A 17,869-nucleotide genomic window follows, 5' to 3' on the forward strand; every position below is an offset into this window, starting at 1 on the left:
TTCAGGCAGTGGCTGGTGTTAATGCGGATTACCAACAGGAGGTTATTACACTTCATTTTCACATAGCAAGTATTACAATCATGTTATTGTTCTGAATATCGGATTGAGAACCATGATACACAACCAGTATAGACCAGAAATATTACTATACGTTATAGAATAATTATTGTCTGTTTTGGTGTTTTGTGGGGTTTAAAGACTGGTTTGAATCTAAATACAATATACATTTTCTTTTTTTGAAATTCTTTTTTTATTCAGCTTTTCACATAGATAATACAATATTATCTGTAAGCCTTAGTTAACAGTGAAGTCACAAATCAAACTTACATATGTGTGGATAATACAGAGGCAGGCCACACTGACCTTCAAACGTGCTATAACATACAGTATGAACATAAACACGAACAGGGTTATGAGGGTCAATACACATTGTCATTCATTTATCTCTTTGCTTGCTGGTTCCTAAATGATGGATCAATTGGATTAGCAATTTGAAGTAGGCAACTCCGAGTGTGAATTTAAAGTTTTCCTAGCGTATGCACCCTTCTCAAGTTATTACTGACGGGTCTAAATATAATACATTATCATCATTTAATTTTCATACATCCATGTGCTTATTTCGCACTGCGGAACTAACGTTTCCCTAGATCTGCCGCGGTACAGTTTCACGTCGGACATAAATATGTGTCGGACCATCGTACCCAACGAGGAATATCTGAGTACTGTAAAGCCCAAAATACACAATTATTAGGCTATTTCGCCAATAATTAGACGTTGTTTGAGAATGTGTGCCCTGATGTAATGAACATTTATATTATTTTGGAGGCAAACATCCTGAATTTGTCACAGAAGTTGTTTATTATCTGAGAAGATGTTTGCCAGACCAATCCGTGTCAAATCCAATACAGCAATCAAAGGATCAGACAGGTGAGTAAGAACTGCTGTCAACTCAAAACTATTGCTGTGCTTCTCTCCATGTATTACATGATACCGTTTATTTCTATTTTATGTATTTAGTGGTTTGTTTATAATTACTCAAGCTCAACTTTAAGCCTTTCAGAGACCTGCCCAGATATTAGACCTCACTTGTCGTGAATCAGAATGTTTCTTAATGTTAAGTAACATGTTCCCCTCTGGAAGCATCAAGACCCCAGGAGTATATAACTTTCTCAGTGAGCTAATTTTAGCTGTTGTGAATTACCATTGAATGCCAGATACTGAGTGTACAAATAGTATACTGGTATTTCTTGTTCATGCATTACACCAGGGGTGTCCACACTTTTTTCACTGAGGGCCACATACAGAAGAATATACGAAGGGCTGGGCAACTCACTAGAGGTATATCGCCTCATAAGTTCAGTTATAAGTTAGCAAAATCAATCACATGTAGGGAAATTATGCTTGTGAGTGTTGGCAGCTTATTCCTTGACAATATTGGGGTTGCAATTTAAGAAAATACACATACAGTACATGGCATGCAAACAATTATTTCTGCCTGTTAAATGTGTGTCGTGTTCGGTTAAATATAAATATTGCAAGACACTTTTTTAAAATAAAAAATATTCAACCTGCTGCATTTATCTAGTATATATCTGTAGCAGTGGTTTTTGCTTGTATGATGTTACCCATTGACTGAGACATTTGTCTTTACCTTTTAGGAGAAAGCTGAAAGCTGACCTGTCTACAGCCTTTCCTTCATTGTCTGCTGATGAGCTGTCTGAGCTGGTTCCCAACAAAGAGGAATTAAATGTAGTGAAGATGTATGCACATAAGGGAGATGCTGTGACCCTTTATGTTCTTCACAAAAATCCACTTTTCTTTGAACTGGAGAAACGCCTTTATCCTACAGGTAATAAGCTAGCTGTTAAGTTACATATAAATTATTTTTAGTAACTTATTTAAACTGTGTGTTGTCATATTATGTTTTCAGTATATGTTCTTTGGCGCTACCCTGCTCTCCTGCCAACATTCATGACATGGCCTCCTGTGCTGCAGAAGATGGTTGGAGGGGCAGGTATACATTTTTACGATCAAGACCCGGAAATATGTGTAATACTTTACATTTAGATTGATATCAAGTAACAAATAATGTCGTTCCCCAAAGATCTCATGCTGCCGGGTGTGGTGGTGCCTTCAAGTGGTCTCCCCGATGTGAAACTTGGCGACTACTGTTCTGTTACATTAGTTAACAATAGGTAAGTTATTATAAAATGTTTGGAAAGATATCTTGCACGTTCATCACAGATTTATGTATGACACTCCTGGCTGATTTCAGAGCTCCTGTTGCAGTTGGCACGGCTGCAGTTTCCACAGGAGAGATGCACAGTTTGGGCATGAAAGGAAGAGGAGTGTGTGTTCTGCACACGTACATGGATCATCTCTGGTGAGTAATATCCATCTTTCTGGAGATTGCAATAATGTCTTTTTGAGCAGGTTCTGGTTTAAAGGGCGTTGGATGAAAAGTTAGATTGACTGCTTCTAATGTCAAAGAGTGAAATCAATCTTCTCATCTTGTTCTCCCTGCAAGAAGTCTGATGAGCATGTTTTCCAATTTATCATCAGTTCCTTTATTATTTATATCACAGTATTATTGATACATATTTTCCAGTTATTTATTTTTGATTTAATGCTCAGTACCTCTTTTAAAATAAATCATCTCAATACAGCTTTTTCCAATTATGATCACAGTTTTTTGATTCATTATGAAACCCTAAACTTTGCACATGTTTCTTTTCCCCCTTTTAGGGCTTTTGGAGATAAGTCAGGTCCTCCTTCTTTACCAAATGCAGAGTGTGACGGACAAGAGGAGTACGAAGAGGAATATGAGGTTAATGAGATGGAAATGGAGGAAGAGGAGGTGGTGGAAAAATGTGTGGAGGAAGAGCAATGTCCCGGTGAAACGGTCACAGATCAAGCCTGCTCTGGTGTTGACGCACTAAGTCTGGCTGAGCAGGAGGAAGAGAAAGGGGACAATGAGGAAGAGGATGGTAACCAGGATGACCAGAAAATGCCACAAGGTACCAAATTAGTTACACGCCCACCATATGTGTTACAATGTATTTAAAATAACAACTATGTCAAGTTATTGAAGTACTTAACTCAGTCCTGGTAGCATTTATCCCTGATCAAATTAAATGTAGACATTCACTACTAAATGATTGCAGGGCAGGCATGAGAGCTTGCTCATTGAATTAATTTAGAGCCCATATGGGTGCGTTTTGTTGATAAAACTGTGGGAAAAATCTGATTGGCAAAATTGGAGCCTGTTCACAGAGAAGAGGATGTGACCCAGGTCATGCCCTGATTTCACAGAGACAATGGATGCCCTGCTGTTGCAGTGTTTTCTCCATGCTCTCAAGAGCAAGGTGAAGAAGTCAGAGCTCCCCCTGCTGACCAGTACATTTCTCCGGAACCACATGTTCGCCTGCTGGTAAAGTACAATTAATGTTTCAAGACATGTTGAGAAGGATTTAAATTCAGTACTGAGAACATATTGTATTATTTCAGCCCAAGCGGAAAGCAAATTGATATCAAGAAATCCAGCTACAAAAAGGTATATTAAATGTCTAGACTGTGACAATTTACACATAAAAATACACTCATTTATAACTCTGTATGCATTTATTTAATGATTATTCCTTGCAGCTGTCCAAGTTTCTACAGGCCATGCAGAAGCAGCATAACCTTGTGCGAATGAAAGAACTGACAAAGGGTGTGGAGAGCATTGTAGAGGTCGACTGGAAAAATCGACAGTGAGCCAAACCCTGTCCCAACTTATAGAAATTATTGGTGAAGATTCAAACTTGCAGCCCGCCTACATTCAGACTGACTAGCCCTTTTTTCTTTTTCTTTTTTTCTTAATTTTAACACTTTATAGACTGCGTTCCTTCCATGTTCCCGAAGAGACAGAAGGGGAGGTGGCTCCGGTGCAGGATGAAGGGGAAGGAAAATCTCTGTACCATCCTCCTGAGATCACAACTATGTACTCTGTGTCCTCTCGACTGGAGCCTCTGTTTCACGATGTACAGAAGAGGTGTGTTTGTTTTCCTAACCCGGTTACTTTATGCATCAACATGTTTGCATGGTTAGGGCAGCAGGGCGTCAGCAGGGAGAGCTGAAGTTAGTATATCAGCTAGCTTGCATCCATTTGATGTTCACTTGGATATAACACTGATATAACACTGAATCCCTAGCCACTCCAGGAGGTTTGTTCTGTAGCTGACCTCCCCGTGAGAGGATAAGACAGTTTTCTCATGACATAGGATACTTAATCTTAGACCATTATTTACTACTCCCAAAAGACACTAAATTGTGTTCTCCTTATCAGTAAATCCTCTTGTAAGACACTCATGAATCATCATCATCATCCTTCACTGATAGCTGTAGTGTTTTGGCAACTCTGAAACATGATTGCATATTGAGCAAAGAAAGTACATAAGCGCACGTGTAACCTTAACAATGGCTCTTTTCTATGCTAGTGTCTTAAACCAGCATGCTCAAGCAGCTATATTGAATGAATCCAACAATTCATTCACTAATTGTTAAAACGTTTGTAATTAAACATATTTTAATATTCATATGATCTGTATTTTCAAAACAACGGAGGAGTAGTAGTTGTAATTTATTCATTTGTTTTAAGTTTTATTACGGGAAGAGTGTTTTTTTAGTGGTATATAGCAGGCGTGCTATCTCTTTGTATCATTCTAACTTCTGTGGTATATGCTGCTTCTCCCTATAGTAATACACGTTGACAAAAATAAAGTAAAGGATCTGTTTTGGTTAACTGTGTCATTGTTTTGAATTGGAATAAAAGGCAGAAGCATGACAACAGTTTTTATTAAGTCTCTAAGCTTAAAACAATATTACATTACTTACATGTGCACATTTACTCTTGTACTTATATGTGTTAATGTCCTGACAGGAAAGGAACAATACTGCAGCCTGCTGAAGTGAAACATCTTGTCACAGAGTATGTTAAGAAAAATGAACTGGTGGATGAAAATAATAAGAAGTAAGTAAGAACAGATTTCAGAACATCTCGTAAAGCTATGATTTGGTACCATTTAATGTTTGTCTTCATAAATCATAAGGATATGTTAATTGACCTCACAACCAAACTTTGTGCTAGTTAGCTGACTTTAAGGGTAGTTTGAGTTTGAAACATAAAAACTGTACCAGCTCTCCTAGTTAATACTTTTTGCAATGCTAAAAAGGCAGCATCTATGGCCACTGAGCTAATATAAAGCTTAGCATGTGATGTTATCATAATGAACTAAAATGTGACTGGATGAAGTAGAGACATCTCATGTTTCCCTTTTCAGGGAGTGGAAATTGTGCATCTTCCGAAACAAATTGATCATCAGAGGGAGAACATTTAATAAAAGCTGCCATGCAACTGGCATAGCTTAAAGGGATCGTTTAGATGTTTTGAAGTTTTATGAGGTACCTAACTGTAGTCAATGTACAACCTTCAGTATTCTGCGGTTTGCATGCCCCTCTGTTTGAGAGGCAGACGGGAGTTACCGCACAGAAGAAAAGCAATGTACTGAGGCAGGGGGGAACAGCTAAACATATTTTAACTACCTAAAACAAGGAATAGAGATGTATAATATATTTTTAATATTTCTAATCTTTACCTTGCCTTTACTCTGCTATTTCTGACCAGGAACAGAAGCTGTTATTTATGTTAATGTAAAGCCCCCAGACTCTTCACAGAACACAGGAGGTCACCGCTTTATGTTTGGTATATTACTTGTTGTTATCGTGTGAGTTAAGTGTTGTAGAAGTTTGTTTGGATTACCCAATGTCATACAATAACTAACTAACTAACTGATTGAGTCAGCGGTACACCAGCAACTCTTGTTATGCATGGTATCAATGGAGTCTGGTGGCTTTAAAGAGCATCAACGGATATAACGCCTTCAGTTGCTCATTGGAAAAGGCAAAAATAAAGTAAATATGGTATACATACACTAAAACATATTATTTTTTTCAGGTGAGCCTTTTTTTAGGTGGCTTAAATGTTGTTGGTCCTAAATCTGTACACAGCAGTTGTTAGTTTCATTGTAGGTACTCCTACCTGCTTTTTCAAACCAGGTTGGTTCCAACCATAATCTACTGAAATAATATAGATGAGTACCTCACACAACCCCGCTCCATTAGACTGGAACTATCCCTTTTACAAGGCAGAGCATTTCTTGTCAAGTGCCATCAAGCCAATGTTTTTTTTGTTTTATGTTTTCTCCCATCTTAACAGCTACGTGACTGTAGACCCTATTCTGTGTGACTGCTTGCTGGAGAGATCGGAATACCAGGAGATCGGCTCCCTAAAGTGGGATGACCTTTTTAGCAGGTGATTAATCATTTTATATCTGTCAGTTTTTTAGGTATTTTTTGCAATCTAAAACACCAATTGTTGTTGTCTCATGAGTTTTATCGCACATGCTTAAAGTCTTGTATATAGGACTGTATACATACCTATAATGTGGATTTGTATAGATTAACAATTTATCAATACAAATAAATCCATTGATCCTTTCTACGAACATGTGAATACTATGGAAGCAAACAAGAGACAGAAGTATTTGAATTTTATCAGACACCAAATTTATAGCATTGAAAATAATTACTTTAAAAATTATGTATCTGAATTTTTTTTGCTCCGAATTTACCTATGTGAAATAAAAATGTAAAAATTCAAGTTAAAAAAATTTGAATGTTCCAATTCAGATCCCAAAAATTCAAGTGAAAAAAATATTTTGGTGTTTAAAATTCGATGTCAAAAAATTCAAAATGTCAAATGTATACAATTTTACGTAAAAAATTGCGATGCAGCATCATCCGGGCTACTCAGACAGGATAAGCAATCGAGCCCGAATGCAATCAAACCGACTTCTGGCCTATCAGAGCCAAGCAACGAACCCCGGGACAGTGCGGTGAAGCACTGCGGTCAAGCCAGCCTCCTTTCGGGAAAACCTAGTCAAGCCAGCCCGCACGTGATATTGCGGTGCGCGAATATCCTATGCATTACGTTAGAGTCCTGGAAACACTGCCTTCAAAATAAAAGCACTTACTCGGTCAATAACATATACACCAAAATAACATACCAAACATATTAAATTAAGAAATATGTACTATATAATGTGATCAATAATTATTTAAAACAAACTACGTATAACTACCACATTATAAATGAGTGAATGTAAAACTTAAGGTGTTTCAAAATAAAATATGAAATATCTATTGTATGAGCTATCATCCCTCTGTTTTTAGATGAGAATAAAACAAAAACTGTCCAGTATCAAAGACTCATCTCACTCCAGGGTGATATCAGGACACCCCATCTAGTCACTCAGAAAAAAATCAGGACATTCTGATGTAGAGTTTCAAAATAAAAGACCTTTGAAGTCTCATATATGAGCTATCATCCCTCTGTGTTTAGATGAGAATAAAACAAAAACTGTCCAGTATCAAAGACTCATTTCACTTCAGGGTGATAGCAGGACATCCCATCTAGTCACTTAGAAAAAATCAGGACATTCTGATCAAAATAAAAGAATTTGATGTGAACAGATCCACCGCGGCCCGGCCGTAACGCACCCACAGCTGACTCACAATTATTGGATGTAGAGTCCAGTCTGCATATGGTGGTGCACCTCTGGACAGCAGATCTGCCCCGAGGTTCATCACTCCTGGTACGTGCGTCGCTCTCAGAGAGAGGAGACGTCCGCAGCTCCATAAGATCAGTTTGCGTGCCAGCATGTGTAACTGGAGAGAACGCAAACCCCCTTGGCGGTTTATATACGATATTGTGGTTGTGTTGTCTGTCCTCACGAGGACATGATGTCCTCTGAGAAAAGGCAGAAAGCGTTTCAGGGTGAGGAACACCGCTAAAAGCTCCAGATAATTTATGTGTGACCGTTGGAGGTCTCTGCTCCAGAGACCCCTCACAGGTCGACCTTCGTATATACCCCCCCAGCCCGTCAGACATGCATCTGTGGTGACCACCTTCCGCGATAGGACAGCACCCATAGGCACGCCCCGTACTAGAAAAGTCGGGTGCAGCCAGTGGCGCAGTGCCATTATGCATTTCATAGTGACCATCACTCTCCGTGCGCCATGACGCACAGGGTCCAGTCTGAGGGCAGCTACCCAGCGCTGAAACTCCCTCATGTGTAAGCGTCCCAGTCGTACCACCAGGATGGCTGACGCCATGAGCCCCAGCAACCGCAGACATGATCTGAAGAGAACATATTTGCGTGGCTGGAAATGAGCGAGGCAAGCCCTGAAGGCTTTCACTCTCTCTGCTGACAAGCGGGCTGTAAAGGGCACCGAATTCAGGCGTAGGCCCAGGAAGAGTACAGTCTGGGCTGGAGACAACATGCTCTTTTCTGTGTTTATTACGAAACCCAGGTCGAGCAGGTGTTTTACGAGGACATTCGTCTGCGTAATAGCCTCCTGCTTCGACCTCAAGAAGGAGCCAATCGTCCAGATAAGTTGCCAGGCGAATACCCTGTTGTCTTAACGGGGCTATCGCGGGTCCGTACACCATACAAACACTCGTGGGCTGAGAGACAGACCGAAGGGAAGTACTCTGTACTCGTAACAGAAACCCTGAAAGGCGAACCTCAGATATTTCCTGTGTGGATAATATACTGGGATGTGGAAATACGCGTCTTTCAGGTCGATTGATGTGAACCAATCGTTTTGGCGCACGAAACGCAACAGAGATGTGTGAGTGAGCATTCTGAATTTGTATCTTTTGAGATATTTGTTCAGAGCCCTCAAATCTAGTATAGGCCGAATCCCGTTCCCTCCCCGTTTGGGAATGAGGAAATACTTGGAATAAAAGCCGCTCTGACTCTGTTCGGAGGGTATTATAGATATAGCCTTCTTGTCTAGTAGCGAGAGGATCTCTTGCTCTAGAATATGGGCCGACTCTCCCCGGTCTTGCGAATGCAGAATGCCCGAAAAGTGAGGGGGGGTGACAGCGAATTGGAGTCTGTAACCCTGTGTTATTGTCTTGAAAACCCAAGCAGAATCTGTGAGCATCCTCCACTTTTCGCTTCTCAAAGCGAGTGGAGATGTCACATCCCTGTCGTCTGCCCTCTGTGTCTTTATTTGTTGTGTTATGGGGCCCTCTAGTGTCTGAACACGGTGGTACCCCAGGTTGACAACCCCGGTCGACACTGTGCATGCGCGTGGCGGTGATGCCTTCACAGCCCCGTCCATCGTCTGCCTTCTGAGAGAGGTAGCAGCCACTCTTAGAAGGGGGGTAGACGTCAGACTGTTTATTGTTTTTAATTGTCTTTCTTTTAATTTGTATTGACTGCGCCCTTGGCTTTAAGCCTGGAAACGACAGTGGAACATTATTTATTAAAAGACAATAGTGATGACATGTGTTTGTGACTTAAACGAGCAGCGGAGCTTGCTGTCGTTGATGTTAAGTCCATTTCCCTCATGGCGCGAACTTGAGGATGACGTTCTGACATCACTCGAGGCGGCGGGAAGATGGGGGCATGTTTGCACCCCGGAAACACACTGGAACGTGTTCTGGAGCTGGAGAGCAGGGAACTTCCAGCTTCTTTATCGAGGAGAGGAGAGGAGGCTGTCAGGCCGCCCTCTTCTTCTTCCTCGCCTGGTGGCTGAAAGTCTGGGCCGGCTGTGCCTGAGCGGCTGCTGCCGGAACCGGAGACTTTCTTGGCCAGCTCGTCCTCGCCTCGTGTCTGGGCTGGAGACCCGGGGCGGGCTGTGGCCTCTGCTGTTTTGGGATCTTGAAATGGGCAGGACGTGAGGCAGCCTGAGCGAAGGACTGCCGCGGGGCTGTTGAAGGCGGCGGCTGGACCCTTCGGGGAAGACAAAGCTGGAGAGCCTCATCCTCCTTCTTTTTGGATTCACACCGCTGCTGCATCGAAGCTAGAGCAGAGCCACATATGCCCTCGGGAACAATAGGCATGTCCAAGAAGTCCTCTTTTTCCCGGTCTGGAAGGTTCGTCAGGGTAAGCCACCTGGCTCTCTCCTGTACCACCATTATCTACAGTGCTTTGCCCGTGGCTTGGACTGCACAGCGCTGCACATAGAGGCAAATGTCCATGATCGCTGCGATTCTGTCCCACACGGCAGGCTCAGGTTTGATCGTCATGTGCTCGCAGAGCTCCGCCTGGTAGGCGGTCAGCAGCGAGGAGACGTTGAGCGCCCTGGCGGACAAAGCTGCGGCTTTATAGGCTCGTTCGGTCATTGCTGACTGGAAGCGGTGTGCCTTTGCCGGTAGCGTGGGGTTCCTGCTCGGTGCCGAAGCCAGCCGCGGTTGGAGGTGGGCTGCCACCAGCGGTTCCATGGGCGGCATGCGGAGCAGGCCAAGCTTCTCCATGCCGACACAGTCCAAAGAGGAGGCACCCTGAATTGGGGCCTTGTTGCTGAAAGGGCGGTCTCTCCACGAGACCGACACCTCGTCCAGCATCTCTGGAAAGACTGGGAGAAGCTGCTTCCTCATCCTCGCTGCTTGGGGCAAGTTCTTCCCCTCATATCTGGAGGTCTCCTTGGCCACTTAAGGCCAGGGGATGTCCAGCCTGGACGCAGCGTGTTGGCACATGGCCTGCAAGTCCATACTGAGGCAGAGCGAAGCTGGTGTGCTTTCGCCCGGGGGAGCGGACATCGCCTCCGGCTTGGCAGCCTGGGCAGATGAAACGAAGATGTCGTCTTCGTGCTCATCTGAGTCAGATAAGAGGAACTCAGAGGCATCCTCTTCATCCTCCTCCATATAATCCAGCTGTAGGACATCCTCCGCGGGTGGAACCACGGTGAGGTCCAGTTGGGAGCCCCAGCTTGACACAGCGCGGGGCTCCGCTCTCGCGGCTCTTTCCGCCACCAGGCCCCATCCTGACACGGCGCGGGGCTCCGATTCCGCGGCCACCGCCGTTGTTGAGCCTCAGCCTGACACAGCGCGGGGCTCAATCTCCGCGGCGGTCGCCACCATGTCCCGATTGCCGTCCGGTGAATCAACGGACATGAAGGGGTCCCGTCCCGACAGGCTAGCTTGGTGCGCTAGCCGTCGGCGGAGGCTCTTGATGGTGAAGCGAACCGGGGGTATCGATATAGCTTCCTGGGCGTGTTCCAGCCCAAGGCAGGACGAGCAGACCTGGTGTGAGTCCGTGCCCGAGATCCTAAGCCTCCGAGCCGAGCCTCCGACTCCTCTGGTGTGAGGGAGAGAAGGATCCATCCGCTTTTGCCGGGGTGTCGACGCGGAGGGACAAGCTAGTAACAGGTATGTTACCGAAAAAAAAATCCAACCTTATCGTTATTCCGAAAGGAAAATACGACGGGGTAGATTTAAAAAAATAATAATTAACTGGTGTGTTAATATCTTTCTTATCTCCGTCTCCTCTGGTGTGAGGGAGAGAAGAGTCCGTCCCCGCTCACCGTGGTGTCTGCGCGGAGGGATAAACTAGCAACAGGTATGTTACTGTTTGAAGAAAAAAATCAAACCTTACCGTCATTTCGAAAGAAAAAACAGCGGGGCAGATTACAATATTAACTGGTGTGTTAATATTTGTTCAATTCTTCTGCAAAGCAAAAAAGTAACCGGCAAGCGCCCGTCGACCGAATGTTAGCTTGGGTTCAGTCTGTGGACCGTTAAGCTAGCCCGGCTACTGATATTCGAGATGTGCTCTGAAGCGAGAAGAGGTGTTTGAATGACGCTGCGACATAGCGCAAGCTACTTAAAGGGTGGGTGGATTCCCTGACGTAGACGTCAAGATCACCAGCCAATCAGGATTGGCGTAATGAGATTGATGCTTCTGTTTGCATACGCGTTGAGGCGCATCCCATAGTGAGACATCGAACAGAGTGTTATGAATGAGAACTCCCAGCACCATACTTTGTTTGATCCATCTGCTACATTGTACTTACATCGTGCATCGTGCATCTCTACAACAGATTGTCCTTTTTGTTTTATTCTTATCTAAAAACAGAGGGATTATAGCCAATATCTGAGAATTCAAAGGTCTTTTATTTTGAAACTCTACATCATATTGTCCTGATATTTTCTGAGTAACTACATGGGGTGTCCTGCTACCAGCCTGGGGTGAAATGAGTCTTCGATACTGGAGACTTTTTGTTTTATTCTTATCTAAAAACAGGGGGATTATAGCTCATATCTGAGAATTCAAAGGTCTTTTAGTTTGAAACTCTACATCAGAATATTCTTATTTCTTCTGAGTGACTAGATGGGGTGTCCTGCTATCACCCTGGAGTGAGATGAGTCTTTGATACTGGACAGTTTTTGATTTATTCTCATCTTAACACAGAGGGATGATAGCTCATATATGAGACTTAAAAGGTATTTTATTTTGAAACTCTACATCAGAATGTCCTGATTTTTTCTAAGTGAATAGATGGGATGTCCTGCTATCACCCTGAAGTGAAATGAGTCTTTGATACTGGACAGTTTTTGTTTTATTCTCATCTAAACACAGAGGGGTGATAGCTCATATATGAGAGTTCAAAGGTATTTTATTTTGAAACTGTACATCAGAATGTCCTGATTTTTTCTGAGTGACTAGATGGGGTGTCCTGATATCACCCTGGAGTGAGATGAGTCTTTGATACTGGACAGTTTTTGTTTTATTCTCATCTAAAAACAGAGGGATGATAGCTCATACAATAGATATTTCAAAGGTCTTTTATTTTGAAACTCCTTAAGTTTTACATTCACTCATTTATAATGTGGTAGTTATACGTAGTTTGTTTTAAATAATTATTGATCACATTATATAGTACATATTTCTTAATTTAATATGTTTGGTATGCATGGGCGCGGGAAGGGGGGTGCTGAGGGCGCTGCAGCACCCCCTAGCGGCAGGCAGGGGGTGCGGAGCTCCCCTGTCTGAATTATTATTTGACGTTTAACGTTTATTGCTGCTCCCGCTGTGCATAATCTGTGTAATATGTAGCCAATAAATTCCACATTGTTGATAAAATAATATTTTGGCCTGCCCCGAATGTCTTTTTCTGTAGCCCCGGACAATTCTACCTCAATAATAAGTGAAATAAAAGTGTGTGTGTGTGTGTGTGTGTGTGTGTGTGTGTGTGTGTGTGTGTGTGTGTGTGTGTGTGTGTGTGTGTGTGTGTGTGTGTGTGTGTGTGTGTGTGTGTGTGTGTGTGTGTGTGTGTGTGTGGTGTGTGTGTGTGTGTGTGTGTGTGTGTGTGTGTGTGTGTGTGTGTGTGTGTGTGTGTGTGTGTGTGTGTGTGTGTGTGTGTGTGTGTGTGTGTGTGTGTGTGTGTGTGTGTGTGTGTGTGTGAGTGATAGACTGTGTATATATAAAGGTATTTATGTATCTACTATTTCTTGAATCATTACTGTCAGTCCAAAACAAGAGATTTTGTTTTAGTAACATTTTTTTAAAAACATTATCTCTTTTCCACTAAACTATCTTGAATATTTTAGTTTTTACATCACTACATTTATCAACAGCTTTAACATTGTAAAGGTGTCACTTCGGACTCTGGGTAATTATGACAGCATGTCCTACTATTTTGAGAGTTTGAACAAACCAGACCTGCATCTATTAATGTAGAAAATAATCAGCACATTAAACCATTATGAAAGTAATTAGTTGGAGCTCATTGTTCAAAATGAGCTCCAACTACAACAGTTAAGTCAACTCTTGCATCGGTAATAACAATAAAACAAATGTTATAATATAATAGTATAACTTGTGTCTAATACTTTCCTAATTATACTAGCATACTTTTACTAAAGTAACATTAACATGTTTAAATGCAGGGCTTTTGTAAGAGAGTATTTTGTATAGTGTAGCATGGTCTACTTGACTTATCTAACCGAAGTGATCGTTACGTTACTTTGCAAACCGTCAACCCCCACCCACACACACACACACACACACACACACACACACACACACACACACACAAAAGGACACGGTAACGTTGTGATTCACTTCAATTAATGATAACTACGGAGCTTGCAAACAGCAAGGCACAAGGCTACTTCACTCATTTAGCTAGCTAATGTAAGATACAAATGCTGTCGAGCCCTCACTGCTTGTAAAATAAAGAGCACAAACTGACTACTTACCCGAGCGGCGAGCCCCACTGTTCTCCGTCATCCCGGGTTGTTGTGATCACATGACTGACAAAGCCGTGCTCTGATAGGCCAGAAGTCGGTTTGATTGCATTAGGACTCGATTGCGTATCCTGTCTGAGTAGCCCGGATGATGCTGCATCGCAATTTTGGACATCGAATTTTTTTCACTTGAATTGTTAGGATCTGAATTTGAACATTCAAATTTTTTTCATTTCAATTTTTACATTTTTATTTCACATAGGTAAATTCGGAGCAAAAACTTTCAGATACATGATTTTCAAAGTAATTATTTTCAATGCTATAAATTCGGTGTCTAATAAAATTCAAATACTTCTGTCTCTTGTTTGCTTCCATAGAATACACTGTAATGTGGGCTGAGGGAGAGGTTTAGCATCGTTATTGCAGGACGCAGGATGAAATAATCATCCTAATACAAATATGTAATCCAAATCTGATCTACAAACAATAATTCAGCTGCTCTGAAGTCTTTCCATCAAAACATCTGGTTTGTAACCGCTGCTATGAAAAAACAAGATGCCATATTTGAGAAACGAGGACACATCCCGTAATGTTTTCTGTTCTCCTATTGCCTTAAGTAAAATCCACTTCATCCACTGTCTAAGACTTTAATTAGAAACTAGTTTTGATGGGAACAATTTAAATCTCAGTAGGAATTTGAGGCACTGGTAGGGAAAAAGGAAAACGCCATCCTTGCATTGCTTTTTTCAACACTAAGACTCACATTTTAGGTAGAAAATGCCATGTATACATCTCCATTAAGGTGTTGCCGTGTTTGAAGCAACACTATAATTGCATGCAAAGAAAAAAAGACTTTTTGGGTGCTAAGAGCTGCCACAGGTTTTTCCGGTTATTGGTCAGCAGCAGAAATTGGTGATGAAGAAGAAAACACGGATCAAGGTGTATTTTTGTTCTTAGTAAAACCAACCCAATCTGTATTTGATCTAGCAACACCTTTAACATTACGGTTGTTACTTGTTGCTCGTGTGGCTTAGTAATTATCTTTTTTGAAACATTAGAATTTTGTGAGACATTTTTTGTGCAAACCTTCACATTGTTGATCTCAATGTGCAAGTGAATATACAACGTAAAAATACAGCTTATGTCTTTGGTGATCATTTTCTGTACATCACTACCCAATTCAATGGTTTCCCTGTCCATCCATTTATCCATCTTTCCATCATCTAACTTTTGCTGTAGGTTTAACAATGCCTCCTCATTTTCACAGGACGTTGGGAAGAATGCAGGAGTGCTATCAAATTGTGTACCCTGGACAGAGACCCATACAGAAGAAGGGCCACATCGAGCCCATAGACATTGCTGTGTCTTCTCGAGGCTCCAATAAGAAGGTTACAACCTTTACTGAAATATCCTGAATTCTAAATTGTAGATTAGCAGGGATTATGTCTACCAAAACTGATGAAGGATAGCTAAGGGAGTCTAGAGAAATGCTATCTCAAATGTTTTGGTCACCATTAATGTAAACAATTATTTCTGAGGCACACGTTTATATGATCATTATAGTTATAAAAAAATAAGAGAATAAATGAAAAACAGGTATGAAATAGTATATGACAGTAAAGCAAGAATAGAGTTTAAAAGGGTGATTTGTAAAATATCCATGTCACTGGCTGACACATGCGGAAAACTGATGTCCATGTATTTTTCTAGCTCTAATTGTTTCCATATGCTTACTATAGGTGACCTTGATAAAGAATCTGGAAGTTTACGGTTTGGATCCTGCGGTCGTGGCCACGGCTTTGCAGCACAGAGTTCAGGCCAGCTCTGTTTTACAACCCATCCCCGGGTCCAAGGACAAAGTCCTGGTCCAGATCCAAGGCAACCAGATTCATCAAGCTGGCAATTTGCTGCTAGGTTTGAAACTTTTTTGTAATTATTGAGTGTTCTTGTATTTTAATGTTATTTTAGACCTCGGTACTGTGGGAAACATCTTCGATCTTTCTGTGTGTACAGACATATTTTGAGATTGACTTTGACTTTTGACTTTCATAATTTTTTAATATAATACTCAGTAGTTTTTAATAAATTGCTTTATTTATGCAAATACTTTTTATTAATATGTATTTGTTCTATTTCAGATCATTATCAAATTCCTCGCAAGTACATTAATGGACTAGAAAAAGCTCCGAAAGGTGGAAAGAAGAAGTAACGTTTCAACTTGCTATACTAACCATCTACTATCTTTATTGCTGCTTAACTGTATGTCAACATAACAACGACCAACTATTGGCTATTCATGAACCGCTAGTAAAGCTGGTTTATTATAATCTTTTGTGCGATTATTATTTGCTCCCAGAGATATTGGAGAAAGGGTACTGATAGGATCAATTAAACCTCACCAGCATTGTTTCCCTGTGAAGTGATTTGAGAATTTCTGGAGAAAACTCCTCTACAAGGTTAATAGATCAGTATAATCAGATAAGCATTAAGTTAAACTAATCAATTGTTTATACCCCATTTACTGTTTTGGACATTTGATGGCATTTTTAGACATCCACAGACAGTGGAGAGATGACAGACAGGAAGTGAGGGCTAGATGGGCAACAACATGTGAAAGCTTGATGCAAACTGTGGTTTATACCTGGGCTGGTAGGCCAATTACAAACACATTTCAAGATCTGTAGCTTTTGTTTTGTTTAAAACACTGCAGTCAACAAAGAAATGTAAATAAAAAATTACAAAAGTAACAAACCTGTTTTAACCAAGCGATTTTTCTGCTGTTATTCTTAGAATGCAAGGCAACGGCATCAAACATACATATTACATAACATCATAACATACATCAAAGTTGTTTTTCTTTTTTCTGATGGATAGATAAACTAAGGCTCTGTGCAATTATACTGCTTATGTTGAGGTCAGGCCTCTGTGGGGACCAGGCTAGTGTTCCATCTGCACATTGGCTTTCCAGGTCTTTATCATGTTAGTGGTTTTTTGGATGATGATGTTGGGAGAAGAGTGCCAATATTTTCCCTGTATGCAATCCAGATGTATTTATTGTGTAGATCCTGAACAACCATAGTCTAAGCAGGGGATTGGGGAAGCATATTTCCCTCACTTTTTGAAATCCTGGAGCAAGTGTTTAAAATAATGTGCAGACTTTTACTTATTTTTTGTTTTAGCTTCGGCTGCCCTGCTTTTAGATGGCAGTTGCTTTATGCAGCCTCAAAAGAATACAAGCTGTTTTTACTCCGTGCACCCCAAATACTTTTTATTTACAGTTAATTTTCCTCAAAATATATCAGCAATTACGGATTGTTGAGCCATGATACTTTACCGCCCCAATGAAATTGTACCTATTGTAGATTTGGCAATATTTTTGTGTTAAAAAAAAATGGTGTGATTAGTAATGATTGCGATAAATGAAGTAATTTTAGATGATGTTTGATGCCTCTTTGAAAAAATGTTATTTTGTGAGGAAAAATACAGTTTTGTGACCAGGTGACTTGGGAGAGGGCATTAATGACTCCTGTATGGCAGCACTGTAGTATAGAGTCAAAAATAATTAGAAAAATATAGGCCTGACATCAGGGGTCTCAAACTCAAGGCCCGGGGGCCAAATCCGGCCCGCGACTTCATTTTATGTGGCCCCTCAAGAGCTTGCAAAGAATATAATACGCTTTTTATACGGTTACAAGCCACTTTACAGAAGCAGGTTTCCCATAGACTACATGTCCCACAATGCATCTCGTTTTGTGACATGTGCACTGAAGAGACTTGCAATTATTT

At 41.3% G+C, this 17,869-nt stretch overlaps 1 protein-coding gene across 1 annotated transcript; it reads left to right on the top strand.

The window, feature by feature from the left end:
* Window positions 1-670: 670 nt before the first annotated feature.
* eif2d (eukaryotic translation initiation factor 2D) lies at window positions 671-16,832 on the top strand. The gene is made up of 15 exons (XM_034087156.2): window positions 671-927; window positions 1,659-1,849; window positions 1,931-2,014; window positions 2,105-2,195; window positions 2,276-2,383; window positions 2,746-3,017; window positions 3,313-3,430; window positions 3,508-3,553; window positions 3,646-3,752; window positions 3,878-4,033; window positions 4,922-5,011; window positions 6,257-6,352; window positions 15,351-15,471; window positions 15,823-15,997; window positions 16,222-16,832. The coding sequence occupies exons 1-15, from the start codon at window positions 872-874 to the stop codon at window positions 16,290-16,292; spliced, it is 1,782 nt and encodes a 593-aa protein (XP_033943047.1). The 5' UTR covers window positions 671-871; the 3' UTR covers window positions 16,293-16,832.
* Window positions 16,833-17,869: the final 1,037 nt, after the last annotated feature.

This window comes from Pseudochaenichthys georgianus, chromosome 7 (assembly GCF_902827115.2).
Source record: "Pseudochaenichthys georgianus chromosome 7, fPseGeo1.2, whole genome shotgun sequence".
In the NCBI taxonomy this organism is placed as follows: Eukaryota; Metazoa; Chordata; class Actinopteri; order Perciformes; family Channichthyidae; genus Pseudochaenichthys; species Pseudochaenichthys georgianus.